Source organism: Ovis aries, chromosome 12 (genome assembly GCF_016772045.2).
Source record: "Ovis aries strain OAR_USU_Benz2616 breed Rambouillet chromosome 12, ARS-UI_Ramb_v3.0, whole genome shotgun sequence".
Classification (NCBI taxonomy): Eukaryota; Metazoa; Chordata; class Mammalia; order Artiodactyla; family Bovidae; genus Ovis; species Ovis aries.
In genome coordinates, this window is record NC_056065.1 from 78,882,704 (window position 1) to 78,898,827 (window position 16,124).

The 16,124-nt window shown below is 59.0% G+C and overlaps 1 protein-coding gene and 1 long non-coding RNA gene across 2 annotated transcripts; one reads left to right on the top strand and one right to left on the bottom strand.

Moving 5' to 3' along the window:
* Positions 1-2,054: 2,054 nt before the first annotated feature.
* GPR25 (G protein-coupled receptor 25) lies at positions 2,055-4,032 on the top strand. The gene has a single exon (XM_027976131.2). The coding sequence runs from the start codon at positions 2,134-2,136 to the stop codon at positions 3,256-3,258; it is 1,125 nt and encodes a 374-aa protein (XP_027831932.1). The 5' UTR covers positions 2,055-2,133; the 3' UTR covers positions 3,259-4,032.
* Positions 4,033-9,702: 5,670 nt separating this feature from the next.
* LOC121816072 (uncharacterized) lies at positions 9,703-13,097 on the bottom strand. Its single transcript, XR_006055539.1, has 2 exons — positions 11,271-13,097; positions 9,703-10,374 (listed from the first exon to the last, which is right to left on the bottom strand). It is a non-coding gene; the product is annotated as an uncharacterized LOC121816072 (long non-coding RNA).
* Between the last annotated feature and the right edge of the window lie 3,027 nt (positions 13,098-16,124).

Sequence of the window (16,124 nt, forward strand, 5' to 3'; positions counted from 1 at the left end):
CCTTCCGGGGCGGAGGCTGCAGGGCCTCCCAGGACAAGAGTGTCCTTCGCCAGCAGCCTGACCAAACCTGAGGAGGCAGCCCACCGGTCTCCACCCTGCGAGTGGGGGTCTTCAGGGAAGACCCAGGCCTGGGGGTGGGGAGGGCAGGCCAAAGGCCTCCTGACCCCTGCCTCAGCCCTCGCCTGCCTTTCCCGTCGTGCAGTAACCCCTCCTGGGGACAGTGTGCTCACACCCCACCTGCCCCTTGGCATTTTCTTCCCCCGGGTGTCTCGCAGACAGAGGGGCTGTAGCTAGGGAGACGTGATGTCCCCGTCTGCTCAGCCCAGGCCAGCCTGATGGCCCAGGTCAACGGTCGTTAAGGCTGCTTTCGCCCTCAGAAGGGCCTGGCGTGGATTGCAAATTATTCCGTCACCCCACTCCAATCAACACAGAACAGAACGCAACACACACGCCTCTCTGCGGCCCCGGCCTCAGTGGACTGATGGGCGGACGGTGCCTGCGTCGTTTCTCGCCGGCCGCCCAGGCCTGCCCGCCTGCTCGACTACGAGAGCCCCGCGCCTCGGGCCTCTGAGATGGGTCACTCCTCTCTGTCCCCACTGCCGGTCCCCTGTCTGACACTCCCCGTCCCCTGCACACGCAACAGCAGCCTACCGCGGGGCTCCGCTGTGGCCTCTGCGTGTCCCTCCACAGCTTGGCACTAACTTGCCCTGAGGGTGCAGGTGGGCTCTGCCCCCTCCGCGTGTCCAGGGGCCTCTCAGTCCCCACCTCGGGTGCCAGGAAAGACCCAGGACTTCCTCCTCAGTCAGAGGGGCTGCCCCCTCCTCCGAGCTCCAGGGGGACTTCATTAACCTTCACACCAGGACGTGTGACCTCTGGCACGCCGGCCACTGCACATGGGACATACAGATCTGTCTCTGGGGCCTGATTAGTGACCCTCCAAGGTCAAAACCGGCATCTCCTGTGACACCCAAAACGGGGCCTGCCACACGGAGGCGGTTGCTGTAACAGGGCTGTACGGAATAAAATGGAAAAATAACCCTCCTCGAATTTTTAACGCCAGATGACCCAACCGCTCATCCACTCCTGGTGACAATGAGGCACGGCTCTGTGGAGGACTCACTGTCACAGCTCACTGCAGCAGCTCGCGGGAGGACGTGCCAAGAGGAGCTGAGGCCCGACAATGCCCAGCATCCTCGGGAACCCTGCCCCCATCCTGTCCCTGGCCCACCGCCGCCTCCAAGGCCAGGCTACATGCCCACCCTTCTCTCTGAATCCTTCCTGCCTCTCAGTCCACAAGGGATCCCGTCCTCCTCTGAAACTCCCGACTCCTGGTTGAGGACAACGCCTCTGCCGCTGAGTCCTGCTCCATCTTGCGCTCCGGGCCTAGCACCCATAGGCTCCGTTAGGTAGGTTCTGCCCAGGAAGGAAGGTGGGGAAGGGCTGGGGTCTAGATTCCAGGCTTTGCTGCCTCATCTGGACAGGCTGACCCTCCCTCTTCAGGTGCAAACCCTCCCCGTGGCTCCCTGAGAACCTGAGCTGGTCAGAAATGCCACCCTGGGCTAAGACACCAGACCCAGCAGCTCAGGGAGCTAACGGCATCGGAGAGTCTGGTATTCAGCCCCTGACTGTAGGGAGGCCCCCAAGGGCAGGCTCCCTCCACGCGCCGGCTCTGCAAAGAGGCCAGGGGAATCTTGGCAGCTGGCACCTCCTTGGGGAAAATCCTAAGAGAGAGACAGACAGTAGCCGGTAGCCAAGAAGGGGTGAGAGGGACTGAGGCTCTGAGCGCCTGTTCTACCGGGCCTCCGGGCCCTGAAACCGTTGACACTCCTAGTTCAATAAAACCAGTGACTGATGAGGGACAGGTCAGGCTCCCACGGGAGGCAGGGCGCAGATCCAGCCGGGAGCTTTTCTTCCAAAGACCCAGCTGGGAAGCCACCTCCCCGGCCCTCCGCCCCACCGCGAATCTCGCCCCCCTCTCTTCCCAGGCACCTGCCCCTCCCCCGCCCCCACCCCTTCCTGCCCACCCATTCGCCTCGGCCCGCGGCGGCAGGAAGGGAGGTGCTGGGCTGGGCACGGGCCGTGAAGAGCCACCTTCCCTCTTGGCCCCGCTACCGCCACCGGGCGTCTCCGGCCATGAGCCCCACGGAGCCCTGGAGCCCCAGCGCGGGGACGGCGCCCTGGGACTATTACTCGGGGTCGGGCGCACCGGGCGAGCTGGAGCTGGAGGAGCTGTGTGCGGCGCGGGACCTGCCCTACAGCCACGCCTACATCCCTGCGCTCTACCTGGCGGCCTTCGCCGTGGGCCTGCCGGGCAACGCCTTCGTGCTGTGGCTGCTGTCCGGGGCGCGCGGCCCGCGGCGGCTCGTGGACACCTTCGTGCAGCACCTGGCGGCCGCCGACCTGGGCTTCCTGCTCACGCTGCCGCTGTGGGCCGCGGCGGCGGCGCGGGGTGGCCGCTGGCCCTTCGGCGAGGGCCTGTGTAAGCTCAGCAGCTTCGCGCTGGCCGGCACGCGCTGCGCGGGCGCCCTGCTGCTGGCCGGCCTCAGCGTGGACCGCTACCTGGCCGTGGGCCGCCCGCTGGCCGCGCGCTCCCCGCGCTCCCGGCGCTGCGCGCTGGCCGCCTGCGCGGGCGTGTGGGCCGCGGCGCTGGCCGCCGGCCTGCCGTCGCTGGCCTTCCGCCGCCTGCGGCCGCTGCCCGGCGGGGGCCACGGCAGCCAGTGCGGGGAGGAGCCGTCGGACGCCTTCCAGGGCCTGAGCCTGCTGCTGCTGCTGCTGACCCTGGTGCTGCCCCTGGCCGTCACCGTCGTCTGCTACTGCCGCGTGTCGCGCCGCCTGCGCGGGCCGCCGCACCTGGGCCGCGCGCGGAGCCGCTCGCTGCGCATCATCTTGGCCGTCGAGGGCGCCTTCGTGGGCTCCTGGCTGCCCTTCTGCGCCCTGCGCGCCGTCTTCCACCTGGCGAGCCTGGGCGCGCTGCCGCTGCCCTGCCACTTGCTGCTGGCGCTGCGCTGGGGCCTCACCGTCGCCACCTGCCTGGCCTTCGTCAACAGCTGCGCCAACCCGCTCATCTACCTGCTGCTCGACCGCTCGTTCCGCGCGCAGCTGCGGCAGCGCGGGGCCTGCGGGCGCGCCGACCGCCCGGCGCGCTGGAGCAGCTCGGCGTCATCACTCTCCGGCGACGACGGCTCCCCGTTCAGGAGCCCGGCCCGCGCGGGCGGCCGAGCCCAGACGGCGAGCGCCCCCAAGGCTGTCGGCCCGTAGCTGCTCGGCCGGCGGGCTGCGGGTGGCGCAGGGAAGCGAAGCGGGCCGCTCCCCACCGCCGCCTACCTCCCCACCTCCCCGAGCGCAGCGGACTGCTCCGCCGGGTGCGCGGGGCCTCCCGGGGTCTCCCTCACGAGCTTTCCCAAAATCTCAGCTCTTCCAGCGTCCACCCCCCCCAACCCCCGGCTCGGCTCCGGAGACCCGCTCTCCTCCTGCTCCGCCCAGTGCGCACCTGAGCTTTGTCTCCAGCGCAGTAAACGTCCTGCGAGATGGACCTGCCACGCCGACCCGGGCTCGGAAAGGGAAGTGGCCTCCCTGCTCTGCGCCCTGGGAGAGACGCCCAGAGGCCACTCTCGTCTCGGCGGCCCGTTACCTTTGGTCCCTACAGTCGCCATTGCCTGCTGAGAAATACCTTCTCCAAGCCGAACCCTCTGGCTCCTCTCCAAAGAATCCCGGACCTTTGCGCTCTGCCGTCTTGGTGGCTGTGCTGAGTCACGCGTCCGCATCTTCAATTTCAACACTCACCAAAGCATGGGGAGCACGGTGCTGTCGCGCTCACCCCTTCCTGCTGCCAGCGACCCCAGGAGGCCCGTCCTTCATCTCCCCAGCTCCCAAGAAGCCGCAGGACTCACCCTGGACTTGGGCGGGTGCCTCCCTGCAGACAGAGGGTTCCAGCATCTGTCCCCGGGCACTCGGATGCTCTGACCGGCTGCCACACTGGGCCCCGCAGTGTGAGTTCCCCTTTCTCAATAAACACTTGCTGCCCTCACCCGACAGCTGTGTCTGCCTTTACTTGAGTGTAAGGGACTGAAATGAGTGTGAGGGGGCCACTTAATCACTGGGTCAGACAAAACTCAATCCAGGAGTTGAGGCTGACCTCAAAGTGGTCAGGATTTGGTGTCAAGTTGGGCTAAGGACAGCGGCCCCGCCGTGGGCCCCCCAGGAGGGCAGCCTGTCTTCTCTTCTTACTATTTTAAAGGACGTTTCCCATTTTGGAGGTTTCAGAGAGAGAGGGAGGGGGAAAAGACTGGAGCACAGCTGCCAGCCAGGTGTCACTTCAAAGCGGAAGTGTGGCCTTGTGGCTGTCAAATCCTGGTGGAGCTTTCTCCTCACTCCCTTTGGGCCCATCCAGGACAAATGCTGAAGGGCATCCATGTTCTGAGTCTGCGGCATCCTTGGGGGTTTCTGGAGGGGTTGGGAATTCAGCCTTTATACTTTTAAGCAGATATGGCCTAAAGAAACGTCAGTGCAGGAAAGAACTCAGGAATTCTCCTGGAGAGCCGATCTCACCAGGCCTGCGCCAGGCATGGAGGGCAGCCTTTGGGGCTGTTGGGTTAGAGCAGACTCACACCGCCCATCTGCTGCCCTAGGAGGTAACACTGGGAAGAAACACACCCAGGCCTGTCCCCCCACACCCCAAGGGAGGCAGGCCTTGCAGCCGTGGGGTCACCGGGCTGGCAGGACTGATTCCAGACGCTTCAGTCTTGGAGAGGTCAGTGCACCGTGGCCCTTCGGACCCTCCCCGTCACTCTCTGAGACAAGACATGACCGAGTCACAGGCCGAGGCCCCAGCTCACAGCAGAGGTGCTCTCCTGGGCTGTTCCGACGAAGCCCCCATCTTAAGGCCTGCCCCCTTGCTTCTCCCGATTTGCTGGTACACCAAGCCCCCAAAGACAGATGGAAAGGAAGCTTCTCCACCTCCAACCCCCTACCTCACCAGAAGTTATCAAAACTCAGCATTTCCCTCCCACTGCTGGGAGACTGGAAAATGCTGGTAAGCGAAACAAAAGAGGGTAACAACTGCTCAAGTTAAGTACACACCCACACACTTCAAGCCTGGAGGATATAAAATCATTGTTAGCATTGGTGCTGTTGGTGCAAAACATTAGGAACCGCAGAGTGCTTTGGGTAAAACCACCTTTTGTTTCTTTCTTTCTCTGGCACAAGCTAAGCGCCATGGGTGTCTCTCTTCTCAACTAACGGGAAGCCGTCTGTTTTCTGTCTGTCTCTCCCGTCAGAACGTGAGCTCCATAAGTCAAGGGGGGATGTCTGCCCCTGCTGTGGCCCCTGTGCCTGGGGACGGGGACATGCATGAAGCACCTGTCCGGGGAGTGACCGTTGTGATCCCGTTGTAATCTGAAATCCTAAGAAACGGTGGGAAGGGTAAGGGCGGGGGGCGGGTGCTGCGCTGCCTGTCTGATCTGCGAAAGGGCAACAGCAAAGGAAGGCCCCTCCACTTCTCTGTCTGGAAATTTTCTATGAGCTTTTTAAACAGTTTTATTGATTGCTTATCGGCTGAGCTGGGTCTTTGCTGCTGCGTGTGGACTGTCTCTAGCTGCGGAGGGCGGGGGCCGCTCTGCAGTTTCGGTCTGGGCTTCTCCCGGGGCGGAGCTCAGCCCCACCGGCTCAGTTGTCAGGACACACGGGCCCCGCTGCCCCGAGGCACGTGGGGTCTTCCGGACCAGGGGTCAAATCCACATCCCCTGCACCAGCAGGCGGACTCTCGGCCACTGGACCCCCAGGAAGCCCCTCTAGGAGCCTTCTTTAAGGGCAGTGAACAAGGAGCAGTCACGGTGCCCCCAGGCTGAGGCTAACGGCGGACCCAGGCCAGAGCTGGCCTGACCCCAGTGGGGCCTTCCTGGGGCACCCCAGCCAGACGCCCTCCAGCCCCCCTTCTTCACGTGGAGGACGACGCTTCTGTCCGCTCTGCTCGGGCTCCTCACGGGTCAAGCGAAGCCGTGTCCTCGAACGCGCTTTGTGAGCTGCGGGTTTAGACCACAGGAGCCCTGCCCTCGGGGTGAGCCGTCCGGCCCGCTGCCCCGCCCTTTGCCCCCCACCATCCCCCAGCTGTGGCCTGCAGTGGAGATGGGGTGGAGCATCTCTGGGTTTTTTTAAGGTCAACCTCTGGGCAAAGGCCGGGCACGTTGGCTTGTGTGATTCTGATTTGAGCTGGTGACTAATTCTGGGCTTTCTTGGGCCCTGTCTCAGGGCACCGTGTGGTCGCCAGGCCCAGGGTGAGTGATCTGAAGAGTTCACGGGAATGGCAGGGCGGGAGAAGCTCGGCTCAGTGATATGACTCAGCCCCGCACCTCTCTGGACCTTGTGGGGACATCCCGCTTGTCAGAGCCGCAGGGTCTAGATCCTGCCTTGCCTCGGCTGGGGTACCTGCAAGAAGTTACTGACCACTTGCCGCCCCTGCCAAGACCCCCAGCTCCGTCCAAGGGGCAAAGGGTGGAAAGACCCCAGGAGCCGAAAGCAGAGGCGCTGGGTGGACGGGAAGAGGAGGTGAGGAGGTCCAACTGCTCTTCCTCCTGCCGTCACCGGAGGGCTCACTGAAGGCTCCCTCACATCTCGCATCTCGGGAGAGTGGGCGTGAGACCCCTGCGTGCGTCCATCACCAGCCAGCAGGGCAGAAGGCCTATCTTGCTTCTTCCAAGAGGCGGACGGGGAGAGCCAGGCCGGGGAAGGCGACCCTGGGGTCCTGCAGCACAGCAGGTGTTTGTCAAAGGCACACAGAGGGGGCTTCCTTGGTCCTCCTGACCCGGGGTCAGGCAGGAGTGATCAGTTCATTTCACCCTCGCTGGAACCCGGCTTGGAAGCAGCTCGGTCAGCGGCACAGAGAAGCACGGGGCAGCTCAGGCCTCTGTGCTGTCTCTCATCCCGGCTTGCCCGGCCCTGCCACCCCTCCCGTGCGACACCCAGCTCACACCGCTGGTCACCTAGGCCTGGCCTTTCCCTTAAAAAGTGTAAGCTTCCCCCTGACTTTTGAAGTAATACAGGTTCTTTGTTTTTTGAAAAAAGAAATCATGAGAAAATATAAAGGAAAAATACGGAAAACACTCATTATTCCACCGTGAAAATGTACCTTCTTTTTCTATGTTTTTTAATAATACACACAGACAAAGGAGCCTGGCAGGCTGCAGCCCACTGCCCACAGAGTCAGACACGACTGAGCACCTTACATTACATTATAATAAAACACAGGTAAGCTTTTTCCAAGCTAAATTGTGATCAATCTATGTGGGACCCAGCACTGGGTCTACTGAGTGCCCAAGAGTGCCTGGCACAAAATCGGAGTTCAGTAATGGTTTATTGAATACATCTTTTAAAAATATTTATTTTTATTTACTTATGTGGCCTTAGTTGTTGCGTGCAGGATTCCCTGGCCTGGACCTCCTGCGTTGGGAGCCCTGGGTCTCAGCCACCGGGGAAGTCTTGTTGAACATATGCTGTGTACATAGTATTTTGTGGCCTGCACTTGGCGACATATGAAATATAACCACCTTTATTTAACAAGCCCTTAAAGTTTTTTTTTTTTCAATTTTACACTCTTTTAAGTAATTCTGTGATGAACATTCTTGTACAAAAATCTTTATTTTCATTTCTGATTCTTTCTTCAGGACAATCTCCTAGAAGTGAAATTATTCATCAGATGTTATGAACAATTTGAGACTTCGGTGCATTGTGCCAAATTGTGAAAAAAATTACATTCTCTCTGGAGGCTTGTGGGTGCCTGCTCACCACACCCTTAACAAACAGCAGGCATTATTATCGTAAAAATAGTATTTGCCAATTTGGTGTCTTCCCAAGTTTTAAAAAAAAATACAGTATGACCATCTTATCATATTGTTTCAAAGACCTTTGTTATACAATGTATCATTACAATATTGCTCTGAAGTAGGTGTTAAGATAATGGCTAATATTTCCTGAGAACACACCACAGGAGAGGTGCTGAGGGCTTTAGGTCTCCTAATCACCCTCCCAGCAACTTTATGGCGGGTACAGTAGCATTCTCCCTGTTCACCAGACGAAAAAACTGAGGCTTGGAAAGCTCGGGGAACTTGCCTTGCGGACTTGTGTCATTACCCCCATTTTACAGATGGGAACTCAGAGGCCAAGGTTTGCTGACTCGCCAGAGCGACGCACAGGGCAGGACTTCAAAGCCCACACCCTGGGCCACAGCCCGCGCCCATGCCTGCCTCCACTGGCTTGCCAGCTTTGCCTCCCTGCTTCTTACCCGTCAGCGCTGAAGCAGAGGGTGCCCCGGGGGGGAGGCCACCCCGCTGGACCTGCCGCTGCTCTCAGAAGGTCAGCGGGACAGTTAACTTCCCGCGTCAGCTTGACTGGGCCAGAGGCGCCTGGTCACAGGCTGTTCCGGTGTTCCGGATGACAGTTGAATCGAAGATTGAGGAGCGCAGACGGCCCTCCACCAGGCGGTCTCGGAGCTGGGACACCAGGCCTCTCCTGCTTCCCGCCGGACGGGAAAGGGGACCTCCGGGGCCTCCAGCCCGCCGCGTGCAGACCCTGGGGCCTCCCGGCCTCCGTGACCGCGAGGGCAGTTTCTTATAATAAGCGTCTTGTGTGTATATCCTGTTTCTCTGAGCAACGCAAACCAATACAACCCGCTCCCTGCCCCCCGCCAGGAGACACTGCTTGGGCAGCCGACTAAGAGGGGCAGTGGGCCTCGTCCCAGGCGTGCTGAGGGCAGGGTCAGGCCTGGGAGAGGCAGGTGCCTCCAGCCCCCCACCCCGCCCCTGGCTGCCCGGGTCTCTCCCGCTGGGGGTTGTGGGGGAGCGGGAGAAGGTGCTCGGCTTTGCCTGCGAAGCAGCTGCAGGTCTGCGAGGCTGTGGTTTGCCCCAGGAAGAGGTGCCAGACAGTGGGGGTTGGGGGGCTGATTAATCTAGCCGCCCTGCTCTGAGAATGACTGTCTTTGGTGTACGCACTGCTGTCTCCCCTCCGATCTCCCAGCGCCCAGACACCCTAAAGCAAGTTGCTTGCGCCCAGGCTGTCCCCACGCCCCGTGCTGTGCCCACAGGATCACAGAGCCGGGATTGTAGCAGGCTGGAGGGCAGGCTCAATTTGTGCGTCTTTTCAAAGTTCCGGTTTTTACAGGAGCTGTTGCCTCAGACCTTCCAGGCCTGTGATCCCCCTGAAGAGAGACGAGGGCCCATGCAGGGTAAAAGCCGGCCCAGGTCCCTGCAGCCTGACCGCGCTGCGTTCACGGTCTCACTGCCCCCTGGCCCTCCTCCCTTACGGTCCCGGGTCACGCTGCTGCCTTTGCAAGGGTCTCTGCCTTTCCTTCTCCAGGAGGCATCATGAGTCGTGTTCTTAGCGGCCACGTGGACGTCCCCGCGGCGTTTGGACCAGGCTGCCCCGTGTAGCGAGCAGGGCTCCGCAGCCAGATGGTCGCAGGGCCGTGCCCGCTCTGCGGTGTCTGCTGCCCGTGGGCATCCCCTCCTCCCACTTCAGGGCTGGTTTGGGTGAGGGGTCCCAAGGCCACCCTGGCCGGCCCTCCTCGGGGCTTCCCGCCCTTGGGCCGGGGTGACCCATCTCACCCTCCTGCTCCTTCTAATGGGAAACCCCCCCACACCTCCTCCGGTAGCAGCAGTTTCAACAACAAAGCGCTTTGAAAAGGAGCACAACAGCCTCGTAACCAAGCGCTCATCAGAGTCGTCATCAGTGTTTTATTGTTTGTTTTCCAAAATTTAAACTCATTTCAAATTTTATTCATATAAAATGGTGAGCAAAATTAAGTATAATTTTGTGTTCTAGAATGTGAATTTGAAAAAGAAGTTCCGTACAACTACAGCTAGATAGCTGCTAACCAAGGAAAGTTCAGGAGAAGATAGTTGAGACTTAATATGCTTCATCTGCTTCACTTCCTATTTTCAAACAGTTTATTGTTTCAGGAACTTTATCTGTTGTAGCCAGGGAAAAAAAACCCATGAAAACGCTGGTAACTGGCAGGTCCTCCTCTTTCTCTATCGCAGGAGTAGAAATAAGTCATCCATTTACAGTAAGGGAGTAGAGGCTGATGAATCTGCCCTGTCTCATCTATTGCACAAGAAAATCAATTTCCTTTTCTTCAGGCATGTAGGTGGTAGATTGTCAGAAAGTCAAATAGACTGTGAATCTGAATTATTATTATTTTAGACCCAAGGTACTGACTATGAAACAGACCAGCTGCTCCGTGGGTCCAAGACTCAGTCTTCTCCTCACCGCCTTGGCCATTCATCTCTTTTCACCTCCAGTGCTGTTTATCACAAAGGGAGTGTGAGAGCTAGTCATGTTCATCTGTGAAGGGCAGTATGACCCAGCGTGAGCACTGTACGCTTGCTGTAATTATTGGGAACAAAAAACCCAAGGAAGACATTCATTAGATAGAAGTGAGTCATACCTCAGTTTGGGATTTCTCTTCTCAAAATCACTGATTCAACGGGTTTTTATTTTCCGTTTACCATGTGCCAACCTGTGTGCAAGACCACGGGACTAGAGAAATTAAAGACTCCCACCCCTCCTCAGGACAAGCTGATCCCTTGAGTCTCCGCCCCATACACAGAAAGATCAGAGCTGTAAACTCACGGCATCAGAGAGGGACATAAACCGTGCAGACCTTTAACTTGGCTAAAGCTCTGTTTTTCTTTTTCTTGAAACTGAAAATCACACGAAGCAGTCTGTCCTGTGACCGAGTCACTTTTGTACATCACTGATTTCACAGGCAAGCCTGTGAGCAGACCCAGGACGTGTGGTCCCTGGGACCTGGAGTGTCCTGCGGAGGCCAGAGCGGCCCCTGCGGTGGGACAGACAGAGGGCCTCCCTGTGGCCACTGCTCTGCTGAGGCGCTGCGTCCACTGCTGGACAGCCGGGCAGCTGCGGGCAAGACCCAGCCCGGGGGGGCTTGGTGAGGGGACCCCTCTGCTCCCTGTCAGCGCACAGAGCCCACAATCCCATAATGGGCGCCCAGCCTGTTCTTCAGAGACTTACCTAGTTTTTACTCTTAAAAAATAAAGATTTAAATATATATTTATTACATGTATGATATATATTCACTTACATATATTTAAATATATAAACTTTTATAAAATGCACCCAGCAAAGGGTAAAACCATATATCCATCCATTAAAAATTAATGTCAAGACAAAACTCTCCAGATAGACACAAACTCAAGCATACCAGCCACTGCTATGAACAAGCCCACTTACAGGAGGCCAGAGAAAGACGAGCAACTTACGAGGGGTCTGCAAAGAAAGTTCACGCCTCAGCCGCTTCACAAATGCTCTCTGACATTCAGGAAGCTGCTTCTCTGGGTCCCACACTGGGAGGTCACACGCACCCCGTGTTCTCAGACTCGTGCCAGGAAAGACACATCAGCAGAGCCTGCCGAGGGCGCCCCACTGTGTGGTGCGAACAGGGAGGTTATTGTGCAACGTAACAAACCAGCGTGGACGTCCTCTGGGGGGTTTCCTGTGTCACAGTCTGCACGGGGAACGGGCCACTAAGAAGGCAATTGCTCACATCATGCGAAGCTTATCACTTTTTAAGAGAAAAAAATTATTTTAAGTAGACATAGAAAATCTCCTTTTGCAGGCGCTAATGAAATGACTCAGACCACAGTGGTGGGTGTTTGTTAGATGGACAGATACTGAAGCCGTGCGGTGGAAGCTGACAGGAGCCCGAGGCTGCCTCACAGTAAGATTATCTCCCAGTGACGAGGGGGAAACAGTGGACGGTGGAGGACCGCCGTCACCCGGAACTCCCTGGTCAGCTCCACCTCGGGGCTGTAGGTCATCTGCCAAGGTGTTCTCACCCAAAACAGAAGCCAGCATCCTAGTCAAGGCTGAACTTGCGAGTTGCGGGAAACGCGGGGTCAGGAGCAAGCTAAGCACAACACGAGGAGGAGCAGTCGTTTCAAAGGCCACTCACACGACTGAGCAAAAGCGCAGGGCAGGGAGGGGCCCGCACAAACCTAAGAGAGAAGAATGCAACGTGCAGGCCGCACTGGATCTGGACACAAGCAGGCCGGCTTTAAAGAGCAGCGTTGGGGCAGCTGGAGGACTCCGAACGGACATGGTTGGGCGGCGCTGAGGACCAGTGGTGCAGTCACACAACTATAGAAGAAAACGGTCCAGGTTGGTTTTTTTCCCTGAGATGCACTCTGAAACATTTAGAAGTGATAAGTTACGAAGCCTGGGATTTTGTTTAAAATATTTCACTAAAGAAAAAATAAACTGGAAACAAACGTTAATGCCAGTAATTACTAAGTATAGATGATGGATAAATGGGAGTTCGTTATATTATTAATTGACTCTGCTTTACTAATGCTGGGAAATCTTCTCATTAGGTTTTGAACTATTTTAATCACTCGGAAATTGCGCATACACAAGAGTACATTTTCGCAACCCGAGCTCACGCAGACCTGGCGAAGCTCAGGCGCCGCGTCCCCCACCCCTCACTGCCCTCTGGACGCACAGGCACTGCTTCTCACCCAGCTCCTCACAGCAGGTGAGAACGTGGCAACCACCCACCACCCAGCATCCAAGGCGACAGTGAAGCATCTGAGGTTTCTTGAACACACTGGGCGTCCTCCCCTTCTGGTTCCAGCCTGGGGGCTTCTGCTCATCACATGTCATGTCACCACGCTTAGGCCTGTCTGGGGCCTCTCCACCACTCTTCAGAACCCACAAGCCCCCCACAGAGCAATCACACCACCCAGAACACTTTGGTGAGCATGTATATGAACAAATCGATGGAGATGCGTCGCCCTGCTCCCCCAGTCATAGAGGCTGGGGGCAGGAGCAGCTGGGACCACAGCTCTGGGGCAGGAGGGCAAAGGTCACATGTAGCTGCCTTCAAGAACCATCTCCATGGCGTTCGACCTCAATTCAAAACACCCTCCCTTCAAAACACCCCTTCCCCGGCTTCCTCATCACTGGGTGGTTTGAGAGGCGCCGAACCAGAGGGTGACGCACCAGCCTGTTTTCAGCTAGCCGTTGCCACAGCCACGAACCGGGGGCCTGGTCGCTGGAGGGGGCTTGCCTTTTGAAGCCTGGAGCTGATAAACCAGAGGAAGTGAAACCTGGCCGCTGGTGAACAGGTTTGGAACATGAAAATGCAGTTATCGTGCAGAAATATTATTAGTTTTTTCCTGAGACTCGAGTATGAGAAAGAAGAAAACCTTTTTTTTTAAGATAAGAATGTTGCTGCTGCTAAGTCGCTTCAGTCATGTCCGACTCTATGCAACCCCATAGATGGCAGCCCACCAGGCTCCCCCGTCCCTGGGATTCTCCAGGCAAGACCACCGGAGCGTTGAGAAGACGTCTTTTAACAAATCACCGCCTTCTATTGGGACCTTACTGTGAGCAGAGCACGCTTCATCCGCGTGGTTTCTTCACCCTCATCACCACCATTCTACAGAGCAAGAAACTGAGGCTGTTTGACTCCAAAACACATGTATTTCAACATTTCTCCTAAACTGAGGACCTGAGCTGCTCAGTGGGCAGTGGAGTGATGAAAAGGCCCTGGGGGCGGGGGTGGGGGGAGGCGTCCAGTCTATTTTAGAGGCGCCTCCAGCCCAGACCTTTGAGAAAGGCGGAGGTCCCTGGAGTGCTGGTGACATCCAGCAGCAGCTCCCCCCGCCCCGCCCCACCCAGCTGCCCAGTCTTCAGCCTTTTCCTGGGGCAGCACCCGGAGGCTCTGTGCCGGGGGTCTGCCCCCAGGGCCTTGTCCCCACGTCCCCCGCCCCCATCCGGGAGGAGTCGGGAGGGACAGGGCCCACCAGCTGCCGGCTGACGCAGACAGCGCTCCCGGTGCAGACCGGGAGGCACGTGGGGAGCTCTGCGCAGAGCGCCCTCTGGGCCCGCCCCAGGGCCCGGCGTCCTCGGGGCTGGAGGCTGGTCTCCAGTGCAAAGACCCCCGCGACGCCCGCCTCCCTCGCGCTGCTGCTTAGCTTCCTGTCTGCGGTTGTTTTACTTTTAAGGCAACGCGCTCTCTTTTCTTCGAGTTCCCAATTCTCTCCGGGTCTCTAGAAAGGAGAGAGGGGGCGGCCAGGGCGGCCAGGGCGGCGGGGCCGGCTGGACACGTGGTCCCAGGGCAGGTGCAGGGGCGGCGGGGGCCGGGGGCCGGGGTCCCGGGGGCGGGGAGGGAGGCTGAGCCCACGCCGGGACCGGCAGGCGCCCCATCCCGCTCCGCCCGCGGCGCACGGAGGCCGGGAACCGTCGGCCCTGGTGGTCGCGGCGGGCTGAGCGGGGCCGAGGCGGTGCTGAGACCCCGCGGTGCGCATGCAGGGCCGGGAGAGGAAGGGGGAGGGGGGACGGGAGGCGGCGCCGGGGATGAGCCGGCGGCCGGGCGGGGCCTGGGGGCGGCGCGGGGGGCTGCCGCGCCCCGGGCGGTGGGCTCCCTCCCGGCCCCGCCCCTTCGGCCCCGCACTCCCAGCGGCTCTGCCTCGCGTCCGGCCCCAGGTCGGTTCCCGTCCCTTGGGAATAAAAGGAATGAAGCCCCCGGGCTTGACCCCCAGGAGGGCTCTGTGCGGAGTCACTCCCCGGCGAGGGCTCCGGCTTCTGGCAGCGCCCCGGCACGCGGTCCGGGGCGGCCCGGGACCTGGGCTCCGAGTCACCCTGGCGTCTCCAAAAGGATTAGGCGAGGGCGCCCGCAGGGCACCGTCTGGGCCGCCGTGGCGGGCGGGAGGCGAGCCCCGTCCTCGTCCGCCGCAGGGCCGAGTCTGCGGGGCCGGGCCGGCCCCTCCACTGGGCGCGCTGGGAGGGGTCGGGGTGCAGACGGGCCCCGCCCAGCCACCAGACGCCCCCCGATCTGCTGGAGGCCCGCCCCGCCTCTTCGCCCAGGTGGGCGGGGACGAAGGCGGCCGGTCCGCTCGCGGTCTCTCCCAAGCGGCAGCCCCTCCCTCCACGGCTGAGCGGGCCAGGCCCCGGGGAGACCGGTTTTCTGCTCCCAAGCCCAGCGTCTCCGGGTGCTCGGGGCTCCTAGGGCGGCGGGGCGGAGCAACACCTCCCACCCCCAGGTCCAGGCCTCCTCTGGATTTTTAATAAGATGACCGAAGGCGTACCATTTGATTTCACATGGGAAATGTGCGTTTCCCGCTTTGTCTTTTCTTCGGGACCACGTTTGCGGTGCCGGACCCCTTGGGACAGAGCCTGAGTTTTCGACTTCGTCATGTCTCCACCGGCGCTGCTGCCCTGCCCTCCGCTGCCCCCTACGCCAAGTGGCTGAGCTGGAGACCGCAGCTCTCGTCCCCGACCTGCGCCCTGCCTTCTCCGTCTCGGGTCCCTTTACACGTCTGGAGTTTTACAGCCACAGTTTTAGGGCTCTCGAATCAGAGACGCCCACCTTCCAGTCCCACATCAGCCCCTGGCTGCTGTGTGCCTTTAACTCAACTATTCAGCTTCTCTGGGCCTCAGTTTCCTTATCTGTAAAGGAAGATGACAGGATTGCTACAAATTCAACCTACAAATCCGGGTTCTCAAGACACACTTACTACTTTATTTCTTTTGTGCAATTAAGTCTGTATTGAATTTGTTACGATATTGCTGCCAAGTTTTCGTTTCTTGGTCATGAGGCATGTGGAGTCTTAGCTCCCTGATCCGGGATTGAATCTGCACCCCCTGCGTTGGAAGGTGAAGCCTTGCCACCAGACCCCCAGGGGTGCCCCCTTTATTTCTTCTGTTGCTGTTATCAGTCACTCAGTCGTGTCCGTGTCAGACACTTGAGCTGCAGCACACCAGGCCTCCCTGCCCTTCACTGTCTCCCTGAGTTTGCTCAAACTCATGTCCCTTGAACCGATGATGCCGTCCAAGCATCTCATCCCTCTGCCGTCCCCTTCTCCTCTCGCCTTCCATCTTCCCAGCATCAGAATCTTTTCCAGTGAGTCAGCTCTTCACATCAGGTGGCCAAAGGATTGAAACTTCAGCTTCAGCATCAGTCCTTCCAGTGAATATTCAGGGTAGATTTTCTTTAGGATTGACCGGTTTGATCTCCTTGCAGTACAAGGGACTCTCTAGAGTCTTCTCCAGCACTGTAATTCAGAAGCATAAAATCTTCAGCGCTCAACCTTCTTTATGGTCCAACTCTCACA

What these genes read in the sequence shown, in the direction of transcription:
- GPR25 (XM_027976131.2), top strand. Translation starts at nt 2,134, where the DNA reads ATGAGCCCCACGGAGCCCTGGAGCCCCAGCGCGGGGACGGCGCCCTGG.